The following is a 16,034-nucleotide window of genomic DNA, read 5'->3' as shown; positions in this document are numbered from 1 at the left end:
CCGCCGCAACCGGAGCACCTCAGCGGCAGCTCCGGCACCGCGCTCGGGGCACGGCAACGGCCGCACCGCTCGGCCGCGGTGGTGATGCCGATCCCGGCTTCTGGGTGTTAGGGGCGGCTCCGCAGGGGTTTTGACTTGTTCGGGCTGTTTCGCTGGGAGCGACAGGTAGGGTCCCTCGGAAAGCTCGTAGGGTGGGGAGAAAGAGAAGCCTCCGGAGAGATTTTACTCTGCCCCGCTCGGACTTGCAGCGCACGTGTTTCATCCGCTGTGACCCCCTCCATGTGACTTTCACATTATCAAGTGGCTTGTCCCCTTGTTTTGCAGAGTGCGAAGTTGCTGTTGCAATCGTGCCTGTTTCCCGATGTCTCCTGTCCTCCCTGCTCCATGCCCACACTTCCTTGTTCTTTACAGCTGTACCAAAAACCAAACCCGCTGTGGTCTCTGCCTCAGCTGTATGGGAAAAGGTCAAAGGTTGAGTTTTGTCTTCTGGAAGTAAATGGGATGGGTATTGCTCTTGTACTGTCCTTGCGGTGTTAGGGAACTTTGTTTCAGAAAAGAACAAGTTTAAAGACAAGTTTGTACCACTTTTCATGTACCTTGTCTTGGCAAATGCAGGAAGGTGAGCATGAACCAAAGCATGAAGTAGCCCAATTATTGCCAGAGAAGAGAACGCCTTATAGAAGTAAAAAAATCAAAATTAAAAAAAAAAGGGGGAAAGACCATATCGGTAACAAAAGTGTTTAGAGTTGTCTGTATTAGTAACTCTTAGAAATATTAAATATCTCTTTTTCCAGGATTAAAACATCCTCATAGACACTCATCTGACTGTGTATAGTGAATGCAGAAAGTACTGAAGACGCTCTGAGGCTGCTTTTGGAGACAAAGACTGTCATATCTGTGATAGCATTCCTTTATGTTGGCATAATGTACAAAGAAAGTAAGGACTTTGTGAAGGCATGACATACTGAACCACTTTTAACCCTTTATTTTCATACTTGCTCTGTCACAGTGAGTCAAGTCTGGTTTAGTTGGAAGAGTTTATTCTAGGAACTTGGTCTTTAAGAAGATACAACAGGATTTGCACAGGTTTTTGGGAGGTGCAGACCTGCATATGTCTCTGGCATAGTTGTTTTTCTCTTGATTATATCTATCGTCTAGTCTGGACAATGGTTACTTTTCAGCAAAAAATTTTACATTTGGTCAAGTGTTTCAGAAGACAATGGCCTTTATTTTCCAACTCTGAAAGGACTACTGTATGTGGAGCAGACTGTATGTTGATGGCATTACAACTGTCCATGGCTGAAGTCAATAAACAGGTTAGTGTTCTTTTCAGTATATTCTTGGTACTTGGCACACCTCAGACTTGGTTCCCTGGCTGCACTTAGTGCTTAAGCACCAACATGAAATTTTTGGTCATTTCCATGCTGTTTGTTAAAACAAGGTGTGTCTGAGGGCCAGATGCAGCAAGGTAAGAAAATGAATATGATTAAGTGCACTATTGAAGCGAGGTTTACAAAAAGGACCTGCAAGATAGATGGGAGGATGGAAGTGCTTTATTTGTCTGTTTGAGCTCCAAACTTTAAACACTACTGACTGTGTCACTTCTGTTTATTTCCATCCAATGTTTCTTTTGTGCTATAGATCAGGGTAAGAGAACTATGGCATTTGGGGTGCATTGTTTTTCTGAGTGCTCCAAGAAGACTTCTGAATGGCATGTGAAGAACATGATTACAAAACTGATTTGGTATAGTTTGTGTGAGTTGTACTTGCCATAGTCCATTCTTGGCTGCTGCTTTTCCTGACGCTGGTCAGGTGAAGACCTATATGTACCTGTAAGTTGTGAGTGTGTAGCCAGTACCAGTAGGAATTTTATGGCTTTCTTTGTGTGTGTACATGAAGTGTCTGTCAAATGTTGAAAAGGAGGAATAACCCTAAAGTGTCTCTGAAAAAAGGCTATGGCTTGTCAGAGGTGGAGGATGTCTGAAAGAGACCAGAAACAACTGCAATATACAATCAGGCCTTTGCCTGTGTCTAGTCAAAGGAGAGCTATTATAATACTTGTTTTAATAGCTTAAAGATACCTTTTTAGGTTAATTAACCTAATTATTGATGAAAACAATACTGACCGGTTTTGGAAGACTTTCTCAAGTGTTGCATAGTAAGTCAAACATGTAGTACAAAGCTTTAGTGTAAGAAAATGAAAACAAATGTACCAAATCAGCAAACATACCAGAAACAGCAGAACCACATCAAAGTGAAATTCTTAAGCCAATAAAAAATCCAAACAAACAGAAAACCTTCTTCAGTTTGTGCATCAGAAAAAGATTTTGTAGTCTAAAATATGCAGACTAGGAATATCTCTTGCTAAACATTAAGTATAAAACGGGTTAAGTCATCCCCCACTGTTAGATATGTTACAGTAAGGGTACTAGAATGCCCAGATACTACATTGGTACTTTTTGGAATGTAATATATTCCAGCCAGGAGCCTGGTGTCCTCACAATACCTGTGTAGGCTGAAATGAGAACATCAGCGTGCATCAAAAGCAACTCTTGGAAAACTGGTAGAAGACATTAATGCAAAACAACATATGGATGTGACAGCTGTTTGTCATGTTTGTTGTGATTCTCAAGGGAAAACTGCAAACAGTTTTCCAAAGCCAGCTCTGGGAACTAAAATGTGTTGTTCTGCTGTATGCCAAAATTTACAGACATGAAAAGGTTCATTGCTCCCTGTTTTCCTTGCAATAAATTTTTTCTTCCACTAGAGGTAATTAGTTTATTCTACTTTATCCTTTTTTTCCTCTTCCATAAATATCTCTTATTTCAGAGATGGTCTAACAAAAATTATAGCAGTTATTTTCAACTAATTTAATTTTGAAATGTTTAGCTTCTTCAGATCTGAAGAAAGAACAAGTTTTCAAAAAACTGATTTGTTTTTTCTAGTTGGTCTAACAAGACAAACCTTGGCTTGTATATGTGGATTAAAATTATTTTAGGACTTGCATGTGCTGCATCTGAAGCACAATTTCTTTAGATGGTATCCATTTTCAAGTTCACAGTCTTAAAGCAAAATCTGTCTGGTTTATTTTGTTCAGTACTGAAACTTCAAACTAAGATGCAGAGTATTACAGTTGTAGACATATTACTTGTTAGGTGTCTGATTTAAATACAATAATTTGAATTGTTAGCACCTGTAGAATGGAAATCTATTTTGGTAAAGTCAATTACTGCAATAAAAATAATTTCATTAACAGGCTGTATTGGGAGAAACCCAACACATCCAACCTATCACAAATAACCAAAATACATTTCTCTTCCTTTAGGAGCTTGGACAATTTTAATGGCTTTGGTGTTTTAACTGGTACCTGTATCAACAGTGGAAATGAAAAATAACAAAGTTTTTAGGAGAACTCTAGCAAAGTTTAAAAGCTTCATAATCTGTTAATCTTAAATTTCACCAGAATAAGGATAGAAAAAAGTGTAATAATCCCTGATCCAACAGCAGGGATGAAAGAAAAAAAAAAGCAAACCTGTGCTCTGAATCCCTCTGAAAATACTTTGGGTTGTAGCAATGTGGTATAACGTCTCTGAATAGAAATACCTTTCACCTAGATTGATTAGTATAGATCTAAAAATCTAGGAACATTTTCAAGAAGATTCTTCCTCAGGGTTTGAAATAATAAGAAAAGTTTTCAAGATGAAGTTCAGCTGAGGGTAATTGCTTTAAGTTGACTGTTTGTACCTGTGGATCATCAGGGGTAGAAGATGAGTTTTTGGTCAAATAGTCACCTGTCATTTTCAGACTATGGCTGTTTTAGTTAGTGGGATGGGAAACTGAAGTGTATAAAATAATTATTTTTCCAGAATCTGTGAGTTTAAGTTGTCAGACTTAAATGTGTTGGAAATCTTTTCTAGAATGAGAACTTTGATACTGGAAGAGAAACTGCTTCTTTGTTGATTTTAGAAATTATCTTCCCTTTAGAAATTTGTTTTTGTATATTTCTGATTTTATATAAAAGCATAAATATACAAAATCTTTGGTTTATTTCTGTTCTGTGCTTCGACAAGTGCATTGTGTATGCCGACTGGAGAATATTATGTTCTGTTTAGTATCTTTATTTCTTAAAATGATTTCCCAAATTGTCCTGCTTCCATGTTGGCAAATGAAGAAAAAAGTGGAGTTTTACAGTGTTACTCCCTTAAACTGTTCTGTCTCCCTTTTGGTGATGAGATACTCCTGACTAACTTTGTAGCAATTTTATGTGATGTGCTGCTTGTAACATGTTGTAATGATGCTACTAAGAGAGATTGTCTTGGCTGTCCTTCAGCATGATTAATTTTGCACAGAATCACAGAAGGGTTGAAGTTGGAAGGGAACTCTGGAGGTCATCTTATCCAGCCTCCCTCAAATAGGGCGCCTGTCCAGGTGTCTCAAATTGTCTCTGAGGATGGAGACTCCATAACCTCCCTGGACAATGTGTGCCAGTACTCGGGCATCCTCAGAGTAAAAAAGTGTTTCCTGATGTTCAGAGGGAACCTTCTGTGTGTGTTTCAGTTTGTGCCCATTGCCTCTGCTCCTGCCACTGGGCACCTTAGGAAAGCTCCTGTCTCCATCCTCTTTGCACCCTCCCTTCAGATATTTGTATGCTTTGAGATCCTCCCTGAGCGTTCTTTTCTCCAAACTAAACAGCCACAGCTTTCTCAGCCTTTCCTCATACGTGAGGTGCTCCTGTCCCTTCATGATGTCTGTGGGTGATACGTGAACTTCCTTGGACTTCTCTCCAGTGTGTCTGAGTCTCCCTTCTACTGAGGAGCCCAGAAATGGGCACAGTACTTAAATGTGGTCTCACCAGTGCTGAGTAGCCTTCTCTACAAGGGACAGGCTCTTCTTTAGAAAAGCCTTTGGAGTAATACGTATTTCTCTGGATACTTTTTTAAAAGGAAATTATATATTGAGGCTGTTCTACCGTCTTCCCCATACCCTGTGTAGTCAAATTGTAACTTTAAGTTAGTTTCATGTATTTGTTATGCTTAACAACTGAGGTTGTTTTAACAATGTTAAAATTTTTGCGCTTAAGCCTTGATGCATCTTTCCTTGCTTATCAATAGGACTTTTTCTTCTCCCTCTTACCCCTCTCTCTATAGTATTACAGGTGTCTGTTTTGAGGGGTAGAAGAGAAAGCAAGGATGTGTGGGTTTTTTTATAGTTTCATTAATTTCTAACCAGCAAGGCTCTAAATTTTCAGTCTCTTGTTTTTATTACCACTATAATTGACAGGGTTGGCTTTAGAAAGTACTGGTTTGTTGTTTGGGAGAGTACAGTTTTTGCTTTGCCTATTCTGTGATTTTTCTGTGACAGCTACTGTTCTACTGTCCCCTATGTACAACAGCTCTCTTGTGATCCTTACATAGAGCATCTACTCTCTTGGGCCCTGGTACTTTGTCCCTCAGCACTCCCCTTCACCCACAAAAAGTGTTCAATACCCATGCCATTGTAATTTTGTTTATTATTATTTTATAATATTGTCATTTCTCTGAGCCTTGGCTTTCAGCCTGGAACTTCACCGCTTCTGCACTTTGCAACCTCGCAACTGTCTGATGTCCATGTGCTTGTACTCACATCAATCAGTTTTTCAGTCTGTGCCCAGCACTGTCACCATGATAGGAAACTTGTTAAAAATGCTGCTTTTTCCTACGTGAATGTACTTTATGTACCACAGTTTGGGAGCCCCTCTGCTGTGTGAGAGTGTAGGGAAGCAATGAAGTCTGAGCAGGACTCAGGTGACAAGGGTGCAGAAGTGCCCAACTCAAGGACAAAGCCGGAAAACAATGCTGCAGTCTAGGAGTATGCCTGGAAAGAATAGCCCCAACACAGAGGTGGTGCTTAAGCACAGCAGTCTTTTGCACACATGTTCCTGAAAGGATTGATGAGCCGTTGTTTGGGGAAGGTGGAAGCCAACATTTTGGTGCTGAAAGCACAAACTTTTTTTTTTTAACAATTTGCTGTCGAAATAGAAATTGATTTGCTATATACTTAGCACTAGAAAACTTAAAATACCTACAAAACAGTGAATAATGATGTCTTTTAGCATGAAATGTTGCTACTGGATTTCAGATATTCTAAAACCAGAGGCCCCAGCTGACTTAATATGCTGTATTACCAGGAAGTGAAAATACTTTGTAATACCTTATTGGTTCTATTCCTATGAAATGAAACACTTGTTCTGCCTATAATGGAATGAAAACATGGGACTTTTTGAACTTCCTTAAGCTATTAGCCAGTTGACAAATGCTTACTGCAAAACACCACAGTATTTTTAAAATTAATTTTAAAACCAGAGACTTGATAAATTGACTGTGTAAGTAATGGATTATGCCATCACAGTGAATGTCTGATCACAAAGGTTAATATCTGGAATGCAGCATTTGGATTTAAAATATTTTTGCAGCACTAACATAAACTTTGCTAATCCCTGCAGGCCCTTGATCTGGTGAGTAAATGTTTTGATTTATTAGATACCTTATGAAGTTGTACTTTAACTTGGTACTCCTGAAGGATTTTGATTCAAAATAAAGTGAGAAAATAACATTTTTTTCCTATCTACTGCGGCTTTGATCTGTTTAAATTGGGTTATAATAAGATTATATGTTTAATTTTTTGAGGGGCTGAAATGAAAATCGGGTGCTTTTCATAAAACACACGTGCAGTTTTAACATTCTGGTGATATGTGGAATAATATGTAAGTTCATAGTGTTGGTTTATCATAACCCATGCACAAATTAGAAGGCAGGAAAGTGCTCTGAAGCTAATATGTGTGAGTGTTCTTTAATTTTCACTCCTTGTTTTTCACCTAGACAATACCAAAATAGTTGACTTTCAGGATTTTGGAGTTGTGTATTTAATGAGGTCTATTGAGAAAGTTGCGCTAAGTGTGTTAGAACCCAAAGGAGGGATCATTTGGGTTGGAACAATTAGGATTAGAAATTCTCATGTTTTCTTATTTCATGTGTTCTGTTGCTAATGGTGTTTATAGGTAATTTAGTTGCTTAATGTTGAAATGTTATGAAATAGAATTAAACCTTTGCTGTAGACAGGAGCCATCTGCCATTATGGACAGTGCAAAGCAAGGCTTGTTCCTTGGTCAGAGGGCATTTATCTCATGTTACATGGTGAAAAACAGCTTTTTTTGCTGCCACAGCTTGGGGAGTGCTTGAGATACCAGTGGTGTGGACAAAAGTTTAGCAGCAGGAACTGGAGATTGGTACTCAGTTTAAAGAGCAGTGTGTGGCCAAAAATGAGGAGGACAAGTTGTGAAAGAGAAGGTGGTAAGAGCAAGTGGTTGGAGGAGAAGGCAGAGTGGCACATGGACCAAAATCTGATCATTTTCACCAGAAGAGTGTAGTCTATACTGTATAGTTAATGTTAATTATAGTAGTAACAGAGGGATGTGCATGGCTTTAATGTATTTATTAGAACTGTGTAGCAACACTGTCAATGTTATGATAAAGTATAACTGTATTAATGCAAGGAAGAAAAGCTCCTTTTTTAAATTGACATATGTTTTCCCAGTTTACTGCTTGAAACAAAGTAAGGGAGCCATATTTACTGCCTTTGGGAAGTAAATCCCTACCATGCTGCAGACTATTTCTGCAAATAACTTTATGCAAGAAGTAGTCCTACAACATTCACTGCATTTTCTCATGGGTGAACTTTAATATACAGGCCTGATATTTTAAAGATCAGGAACAAATACTGACAGAAATATAATAAAATTCAACTGTAAATGCAAAGCTATAAGTAAGACTTTGTTTCTGATCAATTTAAATTATAATAGATTTTCAAATATATGTTTGTTTACATATTTGCAGCTTCTTTTAAATTTATTTTCAAAACTATGCTGAATATGAAACATGTTTTTGTTTTTTTTTTTTTTTATTCTGCTAGCACCATGGAGACTTCACAGTGTCACTTAGTGATGTGTTGGAAATGTGGAACTATTTGTTACATGACAAACTGGGATTGTATGAAAACATGAAAGAACCTGAAAATTATACTGATGTGAAAAAAGCCTATAATGACTTTTTAGCAAGAAGCAATATGCTAGATTTAATAGACATATATGAGAAGTGCTATAGTCTTGGACTTTTAGCTGAAGATGAAAGCATATCCCCTGTAAGTATTATGTTTGTTTGACCTCTTATGTTGCTTTGACATATTTTTGGTTCCAGTTATGGATTAACTTCTAATTATACACAGGTGCTCTAGGTTATTCACAACTTGGGGAGGAAGTTTTTGAGTTTAAATTACTAAATTTTGTAAGAGGTTTTAAATTCACTGAAAAATTATTTCTCTGTCCTGCTGGAATGTGAGGTCCCACAACTCTTCTATGAATAAATGACTCCTTGCCATAAATTGGAATGAGAAATAAACTGTAGAGATTTGATAAAACTGGAACAAAGCTTAGTAATTAACATGTCATGGGGTTTTGGTTGTATGTTGATGTGTAGCTAATATATTTTTAATGATTACCATTTTGAAAACACTATGCTCTTTAAAAAAAACCAACTTCTGTATAATATATGTATTTGCATGTTAGGTTTCTTTTTTCAGAAGTTCCAGTTCAGCCACTCAGTCACAGCTCTGTTGTAGTTTATTGCAGTCGGTTTTTTTGTTTTGTTTTTGGGGTTTTTTGGGTGCTTTTTTTTTGTTTTTCTGTGTTTTTCTTTTCCTCCTACTTTTCATGGGAAAGATAGAGAATTTGGGTGGGTTAAGGAGCTCTTGCTGAACTTGGCATAACATGTTAAATGTTCTCCAAAATGTAAGCAGTGGCTTTTAGTGCAAGTGTCTAATATAACTGTTTGAGATAATTTCTAAGTTAATTTTAGCCTTACACTTCATTTCTCCACTAGAATAGTTATACTTCTAAAGACTAAAACTAAAAGTGGGTTGTAAGGGCTGTGCTAACCTCAAACACTAGCAAAATGACAGAGATAGGTTTTGCTTTCTAGTCATCTTCATATTTAAGTTTATTATGATCTTTTTATTAAAGGTTCAACTGTTGGAATTTATTTCTGGTGTAATGAATGCACAAGAAAATAATGGTTCTCTTCTTTCTACTCCTACACAAATCAATAGACAGGGCCAGAACCATATGAAGGTAAAAGTTTTTTGTCTCTTGTAATTTTCTGTATCTATTGAAAAGATGAAATATAACATAGTTTTATTTTCCAATTATTGTTATTCAAATGTGGCTGTGTTAAAAAACAAAACAGCTTGTGTATCCAAACTTTGCATCACTTGAGTGTATTGTAGGTGTGTATGGGGCTATGTGCTGAACTTCATATTCTGGAGGACAGTCCAGAATGGCAGGCACTTGATGTAGACAAACGCACCATCACTCAAGCATTGTTTTGACTGTGCGTTAAATAAATGAAGTAATCTCCTTTGATTTCATTTTATTAGCCTGTAGTCCCTTACATATGGAAGAAATCTGAATAGCCACTGTGGTGGTAGCTGTAGCAAAGCAAACAAGGTTTGGCTGTCCCAATTGAGGACTTGGCGACTTTCCCTTTACCCTTTTAACCACCAAAATAAGAATCTCTGGGTACTTTCTAGCAGTGCTTGAAATGCTGGAGCTTTAGTCATTTCCAAACTTACTTTTCTCACAATGAATGGCAATTTCAAATCAATCTTTGAGTATAACTCAAAATATTTCTGGACAAGAAAATATTTTCTGAAGTGAGGTTCTTCCCTAAACAGTACTTCTACCACTACCACAATGGCTTTCTTGCTGCTTTGACTTATGCAGTAAAAATATTCTTTGCTCTTTTTTCCTCCTCTGAGGACTGTCTTTGCAGACAGTCATATGTACATATTTGAGTTTGTGAAAATATTTTGTTGTATATGTACTGTGCTAAAAGAAGATATTCCATGGCAGGTATAATTTTTCTTGTTATATGTTCTTCTGTTAATGGCCTCTTTTTTTGATTTTTTTTCTTTGCTTGCAGCAAAACTGCAAATTATTCTGTTCTGGGGCTGTTGTTCTCACAGTACTGCAATACTAGCATTTACAATGTTATATATTGGTTATGTGGGTGGGGCTGGGTCACAATTTATGTCCAAACTCAGGCAGTGGAGTTTCTTTGATTGAAGTCCCCTGGAAGACAAAAGAAAAAATTACAGAATCTCTGGCAGAATTGGTAAATAGTTTAAAATCTTAGTCTTTTTGAAGTTAATGACAAATTCTTACATGGTTTAATGGTGCTGGTAATCTGCTTTGAGATAGAAAAGGTATGTCTGTGGGGAGGTTTTTAAATAGAAATTTATAACCAGTTTTAATAACCCTCAAACACCTCATGAATATTCAAGTACCATATATGCAATTCTAACTTATTTATCATGTTTGTTTTCATCAAGACTTCCGGAATCCTCATACATAAAATAGCATTTTGAGATGCAAGGTGAATTCTTACTCTTCCAAAAACTACATCAGTACATGACTAATTAACTTTAAAATAAAATGGAACGTAATTTATAGCAGTGGGATTGAACAATTTGTTTGTTCTCTCATGCAGATGACAATCCTGGCAAAGAAATCTGTCTGTTCATATTTAAGCCTTTTGGTGAATTCTAAGGATGATCTGGCAGTGGCTCATATTCTGAATGTTCCTGACAGAGGACTTGGTAGAGAAGCCTTCACTAACCTGAAACATGCCTCACAGGAGAGAAAAATGTCCATTTTTCTGGTATGTGTGTCAAATGAATCTTCCTGGAAGACAGGGTCAGTAAAGTAGGTCTCTAAACAGAGAATGTGGCTTTATATGCAACACTGATGTTTGCAAGCAGAGTCAAATGCCACCATGAAAAAGATTTTAAAGTTAAAAAGAAATAGATTCTGTGGGGAGCAATGGTTGCTTGTTTGGTCATGGGATCTCAAGGTGGACAGAAAAAATAGTTTGTGTGTATTTCAGGAATTCTAAAATGGGATCTTACAGTTGTTGTCAGCACAGAGCCATCTCAAAAATAGTTGAAATAAGGTAAATAAGAATCTTCTCCAAAGAACCACTGTAGTCACTCATACTCAAAATAGTGAAATTTTGTATGCAGTGTAACCTCAGTCTAAGTTAAAAACAGTATGGGTATGTAGCCACTGAAGCAGCTGCATTCTCAAACTTCTATGGTTGAATAAATATGGAAAAGTTGTGAAATCTCAGTTCCAGGTTTAATTATTTTAGGTCCTAATGCTCTGTTAATGTTGTATAAAAAACTGTATGTGTTTGGACTGGATTTACCTCGTCTTCTTCAGTTATCAGAGGGGAAGCTTCTCTACTGTGTGAAGAAATCATGTTTTCTGGCATCTGTGTTTTGTAGAAATCCTGAAAATTAGAGTAATTTCCATTAGGAAGGGAAAGGCCTATGAAGTGTTTACTTGATCCATGGGAGATCTTTAGCACAAAGACAGGAATACTGTCAGGTTTACTTTCTGTGCTAGAGTAATTTCAGTTTCTCTCCTTCCAGCCCGAAGAGCTTTATGATTTAGCTCTGTATTCTGAAATTAAAATTTGCATGTAGAATTAACATTACTGCATCTGTGTCAAATGCATTGGGTTGTTATCCTTACTGTCACCTTCTTGGCCAACTGCTAGGGTTTTTGTTCTTACTGTTGCCTTAAAATTTTGGAGGTTGTACTCTATGGTTTTGGCACATCTTTTAATTGTCTTACAGCATATAAAAATATATTAACACTTTCAGAAGGACAGAAGCCTTAGCTGTCATTATTTTTTATAAAATTTGAATATACATTATTTGCTTCTCTAAGAGTTGTTATAAGCTGAAGTAAACTTTTATGTGCTTATGTTAAAGTTGTCTTTGGGCCATAGAGAGCACTCTGAATATGAGAGTAGTTTTTGTGAGGCCAGCAGGAGCATTTAAACAGCCACAACAACAACAAGAGTTATGTACAGTGTTTTAATAAGTTTTTGTCCTAAGCTTTCAAAAAGCTGATGTAAACATCAAATTAGCTGGGTTATTTTTACTTGTGTTTTGGTTTTTTTTAATACTATTGTACTATTTAAGTATTGATCTTGCAAATATTTATGGTGAGATGTACAAAGCTTGCAATTAAGAGCCATTGTTTGATTTCAGGTAAGTTATTTCTGCTATCAGCCAGCTGTTACACAATTTGCAGACCTGTAGGAAAGGCTCACTTCAACATATGTGCAGTCTATGTCTACAGTTTGATATTTCTGCCTATTTCTCCTAATAGATGGCAACCTCTTTTATCCGGACCATAGAACTTGGAGGAAGAGACTTTGCATCTTCTATATATGATCCTTTAAGAGCCCATGTAAAAGGTCTTTCCAACTTTGTTAATTTTATTGACAAGCTGCAAGAAATTGTTGGTGAAATCTTAAATACAAGGTAATAGATTTGTCTTGGTGAGCCCCTACTTTTCTTGTGCTTAAACAAAAAGAAAATCAAATAATGTACTTACTAAAGAATTCAGAGTAAATGTTTAAAAATTAAACCTTATTTGAAAATATAATTGAAAAACAATTGAGGTGAACTTATGAATTTTTGAGAGGTTTTTGTATTGAATTTTTATCAAATCAACATATGTATGGTGGTTTGGTTACTTCTCTAGTTAAAAATGAAGTTTAAAAGACTTCCAACTTCTCTGGTAAGTACATAAACTGATATGTGCTTTACTTCTTGCTAGTTAATTCCTTCTTTTGGTAATTTCATTCTGTTTACCCTTCTGTAAAGGAGTCTTTATTGCTGCTAACAAATGACAGTTATTTAGCCTTTTCTTTCTTTCATTTTAGGTATATAAATGAAGCATAAGAATTATTTCTTAGGGAGGCTCTGGTGGAGTTGCTGATTTTAATTGTGTTTGAAGAACTGAAGTTAGTCTTTTGGGCAGTCTTATAAATATGTGATTAATTAGAGAAGTGTAAATATAACACAGGGGTTTGAATTGGTAAGTGCTGGCATTATTACAAAGAGAAGAGCTATTTTCTTAAGCTTCATAAAAATTAATAATTTTGTCATTTATAATCAGTAATTTTTCCATACAAAACTTTGGAAAATCAGTTCTAATAGTTCTGTCGTTGATACTAAAGAATTTTTTTTTAAGTTTGAATTGAGTCTAATCCTCACAGTGGAAAACAAAATGTTCTAAGTAAGCATTTTTTAAGTTAATGTTCAGTTTCCATTGAAGCTGGAAGTGGGAAGTATTTCTGAAGTAGTTTTGTCTTTTTTATTCTTTTTGTTCTTTCATTTCAACATCCTGGATGCGCGAGACATAATGTCTGTGCTGGTGATTAAAGAAAACTATTTGCTCAACATATAGTAGATGCTATTTTTCCTTTGTTTAAATCATGTCTGGCACTGTATATTGATGAAAAATATTTATATGCATGAACTTTTTAGGATAAAAAGACTTTCTCAGGTGAATACAGTTCAGAAAAATGTAACAAAATGCAGTATCTTGTTAATTACTCCTCTGTTTAAAAGAGAATGTTTAAATGTGAGAAAAATTGGAGTGGGATAGTTGCTGGGAGTTATCAGTTTCTCACTGGGTGAATTCTCTAGAGCTTGGAAATGCTTTTTAGCATTCATATATTTGTTATGTAGCTTTTCCTGCTGCACCTGCTGTGCCATTGGTTTTGGGGTATAAATCTTGTTCATGTCAGATTCTGTGCATTCAGTTGGCTGTACACATGTAGGTATTGCTGTTTGTCTTGCTGACCAGGAGTGGAAGGTGGCTGTACTGTGCTGTTTGTAGCACCTCTCATACTCCACATGGCCTTTATGCCCTCGCAGTGTAAAATATGTTTTTAATCTGTGTATCCATAGATGTTTTCAAGTGTTTGGTGTGTCACATGGATGAGGACTGTCTGTGTGTCCTGCCTGTCATGTGGCAGTTGTTGGGAGCTCCAGAAGATACAGTTCTATGCAAAAAAAATTCTCTAGTTCTGTTACTGCTGCAAAGTAAAGACCAGAGGGGGATAAAGGAAGCAATGCAGCAGAATCCTGAGTTACTTTGTAGAAGCCTGCTGAAAAATCCAAGAGCAAACTAGACAATCTGTCTGCAGCATTGCTCTTTCTCTGATGCAGAGATTAGCCAACCTGCATTGACCAGGTCTCTGTGTTGGCTATGCCACAAGAAAAATGCTGCGTTTTTTGCTTAATGGTTAGAAGTCCTTTATTTCAGTTTAATTTTGTCACAGTGGACATCTTGTGAAATCTGTAACTGCACAAAATACAAAGTAGCCAAATAAATGGTGGGTCACTGTGAGACACATACTGGAAAGGAGCTTTCTTCATCTGCCTGATTCCTTTGCTTTGGGAATCTAGAAACCAAATTGAAGATCTTGGACAGTGGTGTGAAGTGCTTTAGAATATTTTGTGCTTAGTAGGGAGATATTGTGTAACCAAGTATCTGCTAACATATGGAGAATAACCAAAATGTGTTTCTCATCTCCCCATCATTCAGCTAAGAAAGTGAACAGTATATTAGATGGACAGAGGGGAGTCTGTCAAAACAGAGTGGAAGCTTAATGAAACTATGATGGTTTGGTTCAAATCTGGCACTCCTGATCGCAGGAGAAATGGAAAGACGAAATGAGATTTGGTAGTTTCAAGGTGTATTCACTGAAGACTGAGCATTCCTTCAAATGTCTGGCCTGTTGAAATTGTTTGTGTCTCATTATCTAGAAGTCTGATATTGGAAGAGATCACTAGTCTTTCAAGAATCGGTAGCATGACTATTCATTAACATTTGGGGGTGCTGTAAAACTTGTAATGCTAAAATGATTTATAGATTGATACATATAAGACTTGGACAATGTTAATGCAGTATATGTAGAATTTGGATGTTCTACTCTTTCACACTTGTTTCTTGACAAGGAGCATATCAATGTTGTATTTGTCAGCTAAATGGATGATTATTGTACACCTTAAGATCTGAAAACTCTTTCCTGCTGGTATAAATGAAAATCTGCAGTTCTAATCCATCATTCTGGAAGCCCTTTTAGGCCAGAACTCCTGAAATGGCTTTTCCCAAGCTTGTTAAAAAAGCGTGACTTAAAACTGAAGGACACGAGGTCATTCGTCATGTTGGTTACTGTGCTAGATGGCTGGTGTGGGGAGGGGGGGGTGAGTACATATACATACGCGTGAAACCCCCCCACTCGTGTTGTAGAGTAGCGAAGCTGGGAGGTTGGCAGCGTTTTCCCCCGGGCTGGGCGCTGCCCTGGGCGCGGCAGTGGCCGCTGGGTGTCACCATCGCCCAGCTCTGCCCGGAGCGGCCCCGCTCGCCCCGGCGCGGCTCCGCAGCGCGGCCCCTGCAGCCTCCGCTGCCGCAGCACACCGCTCGCCTCAGCGCCTGGCTTTGTGCTCCCTGCTTCCCCCCGACAGGAAAAGTGCTCTTCCTTATGGGCTTCCTTCGGGAAGTCGCGATTGCATCTCGAGGCATGGTAGTATTTGGGGAGGGGAAGTGCACTGGACTCTATCTAGGCTTGTGCTGAATGTTTGAGTTGATTGGACAGTGTTCATGCAGCCCTGGAGGTTGTGGTCTAAAGTTGCTGGAAAGTTGTGCAAGCATATGCAAAACATTGTATATAGGATTGCTTAAGTTTAGGATTATAGAATAATTCAGGTTGGAAGGAACATCAGAAAGTTTTTGGTCCAACATCCCACTCAAAGCAGGGTCAGTAATGGAGTCAGCTCAGGTTAATCAGGGCTTTATTCAGACAAGTTTTGTACAGTCTCCATCCTTGGAGGTTTTTAATCTCCCTCTTGGCAGCCTATTCCAACTGCTTTTGTCCTCAGTGAAAAGTTGTGGGGGTTTTTTTCTTATATTGAGTTAGGACCTCTCTTGTGTCAGTTGATGCCTATTGTCTTTTTTCACTGTCTGTCAACATGAGTCTGGCTCCATCTTGGTTGCCACCCTGTAGGTATTAGAAAGCTGTTAGCAAATCCCCCTGAAGCCTTCTCCTCTGCAGCCTGAACAAGCCGTTCCCGTAGCT

General features: G+C 37.6%; 1 protein-coding gene across 4 annotated transcripts in view; it reads left to right on the top strand.

Annotated features, from left to right (window-relative positions):
• The first annotated feature begins 2 nt into the window (after positions 1-2).
• The window catches only part of PARPBP (PARP1 binding protein), a 38,417-nt gene continuing 22,385 nt past the window's right edge, over positions 3-16,034 (top strand). The window contains exons 1-7 of one of the 4 annotated variants that reach the window (XM_072923476.1): positions 6-165; positions 325-471; positions 795-1,316; positions 7,948-8,175; positions 9,053-9,160; positions 10,578-10,748; positions 12,269-12,423. In XM_072923476.1, coding sequence (XP_072779577.1) covers positions 1,167-1,316; positions 7,948-8,175; positions 9,053-9,160; positions 10,578-10,748; positions 12,269-12,423 — 812 coding nt within the window. In that variant the 5' untranslated portion in view covers positions 6-165; positions 325-471; positions 795-1,166. Of the gene's footprint in view, positions 472-794; positions 1,317-7,947; positions 8,176-9,052; positions 9,161-10,577; positions 10,749-12,268; positions 12,424-16,034 lie in introns of all 4 variants that reach the window. The other 3 variants (XM_072923477.1, XM_041713585.2, XM_030263187.4) reach the window with 3 other exon arrangements.

This window comes from Taeniopygia guttata, chromosome 1A (genome assembly GCF_048771995.1).
Source record: "Taeniopygia guttata chromosome 1A, bTaeGut7.mat, whole genome shotgun sequence".
Lineage (NCBI taxonomy): Eukaryota > Metazoa > Chordata > Aves > Passeriformes > Estrildidae > Taeniopygia > Taeniopygia guttata.
This window is presented reverse-complemented; position numbering and strand designations above follow the sequence as displayed.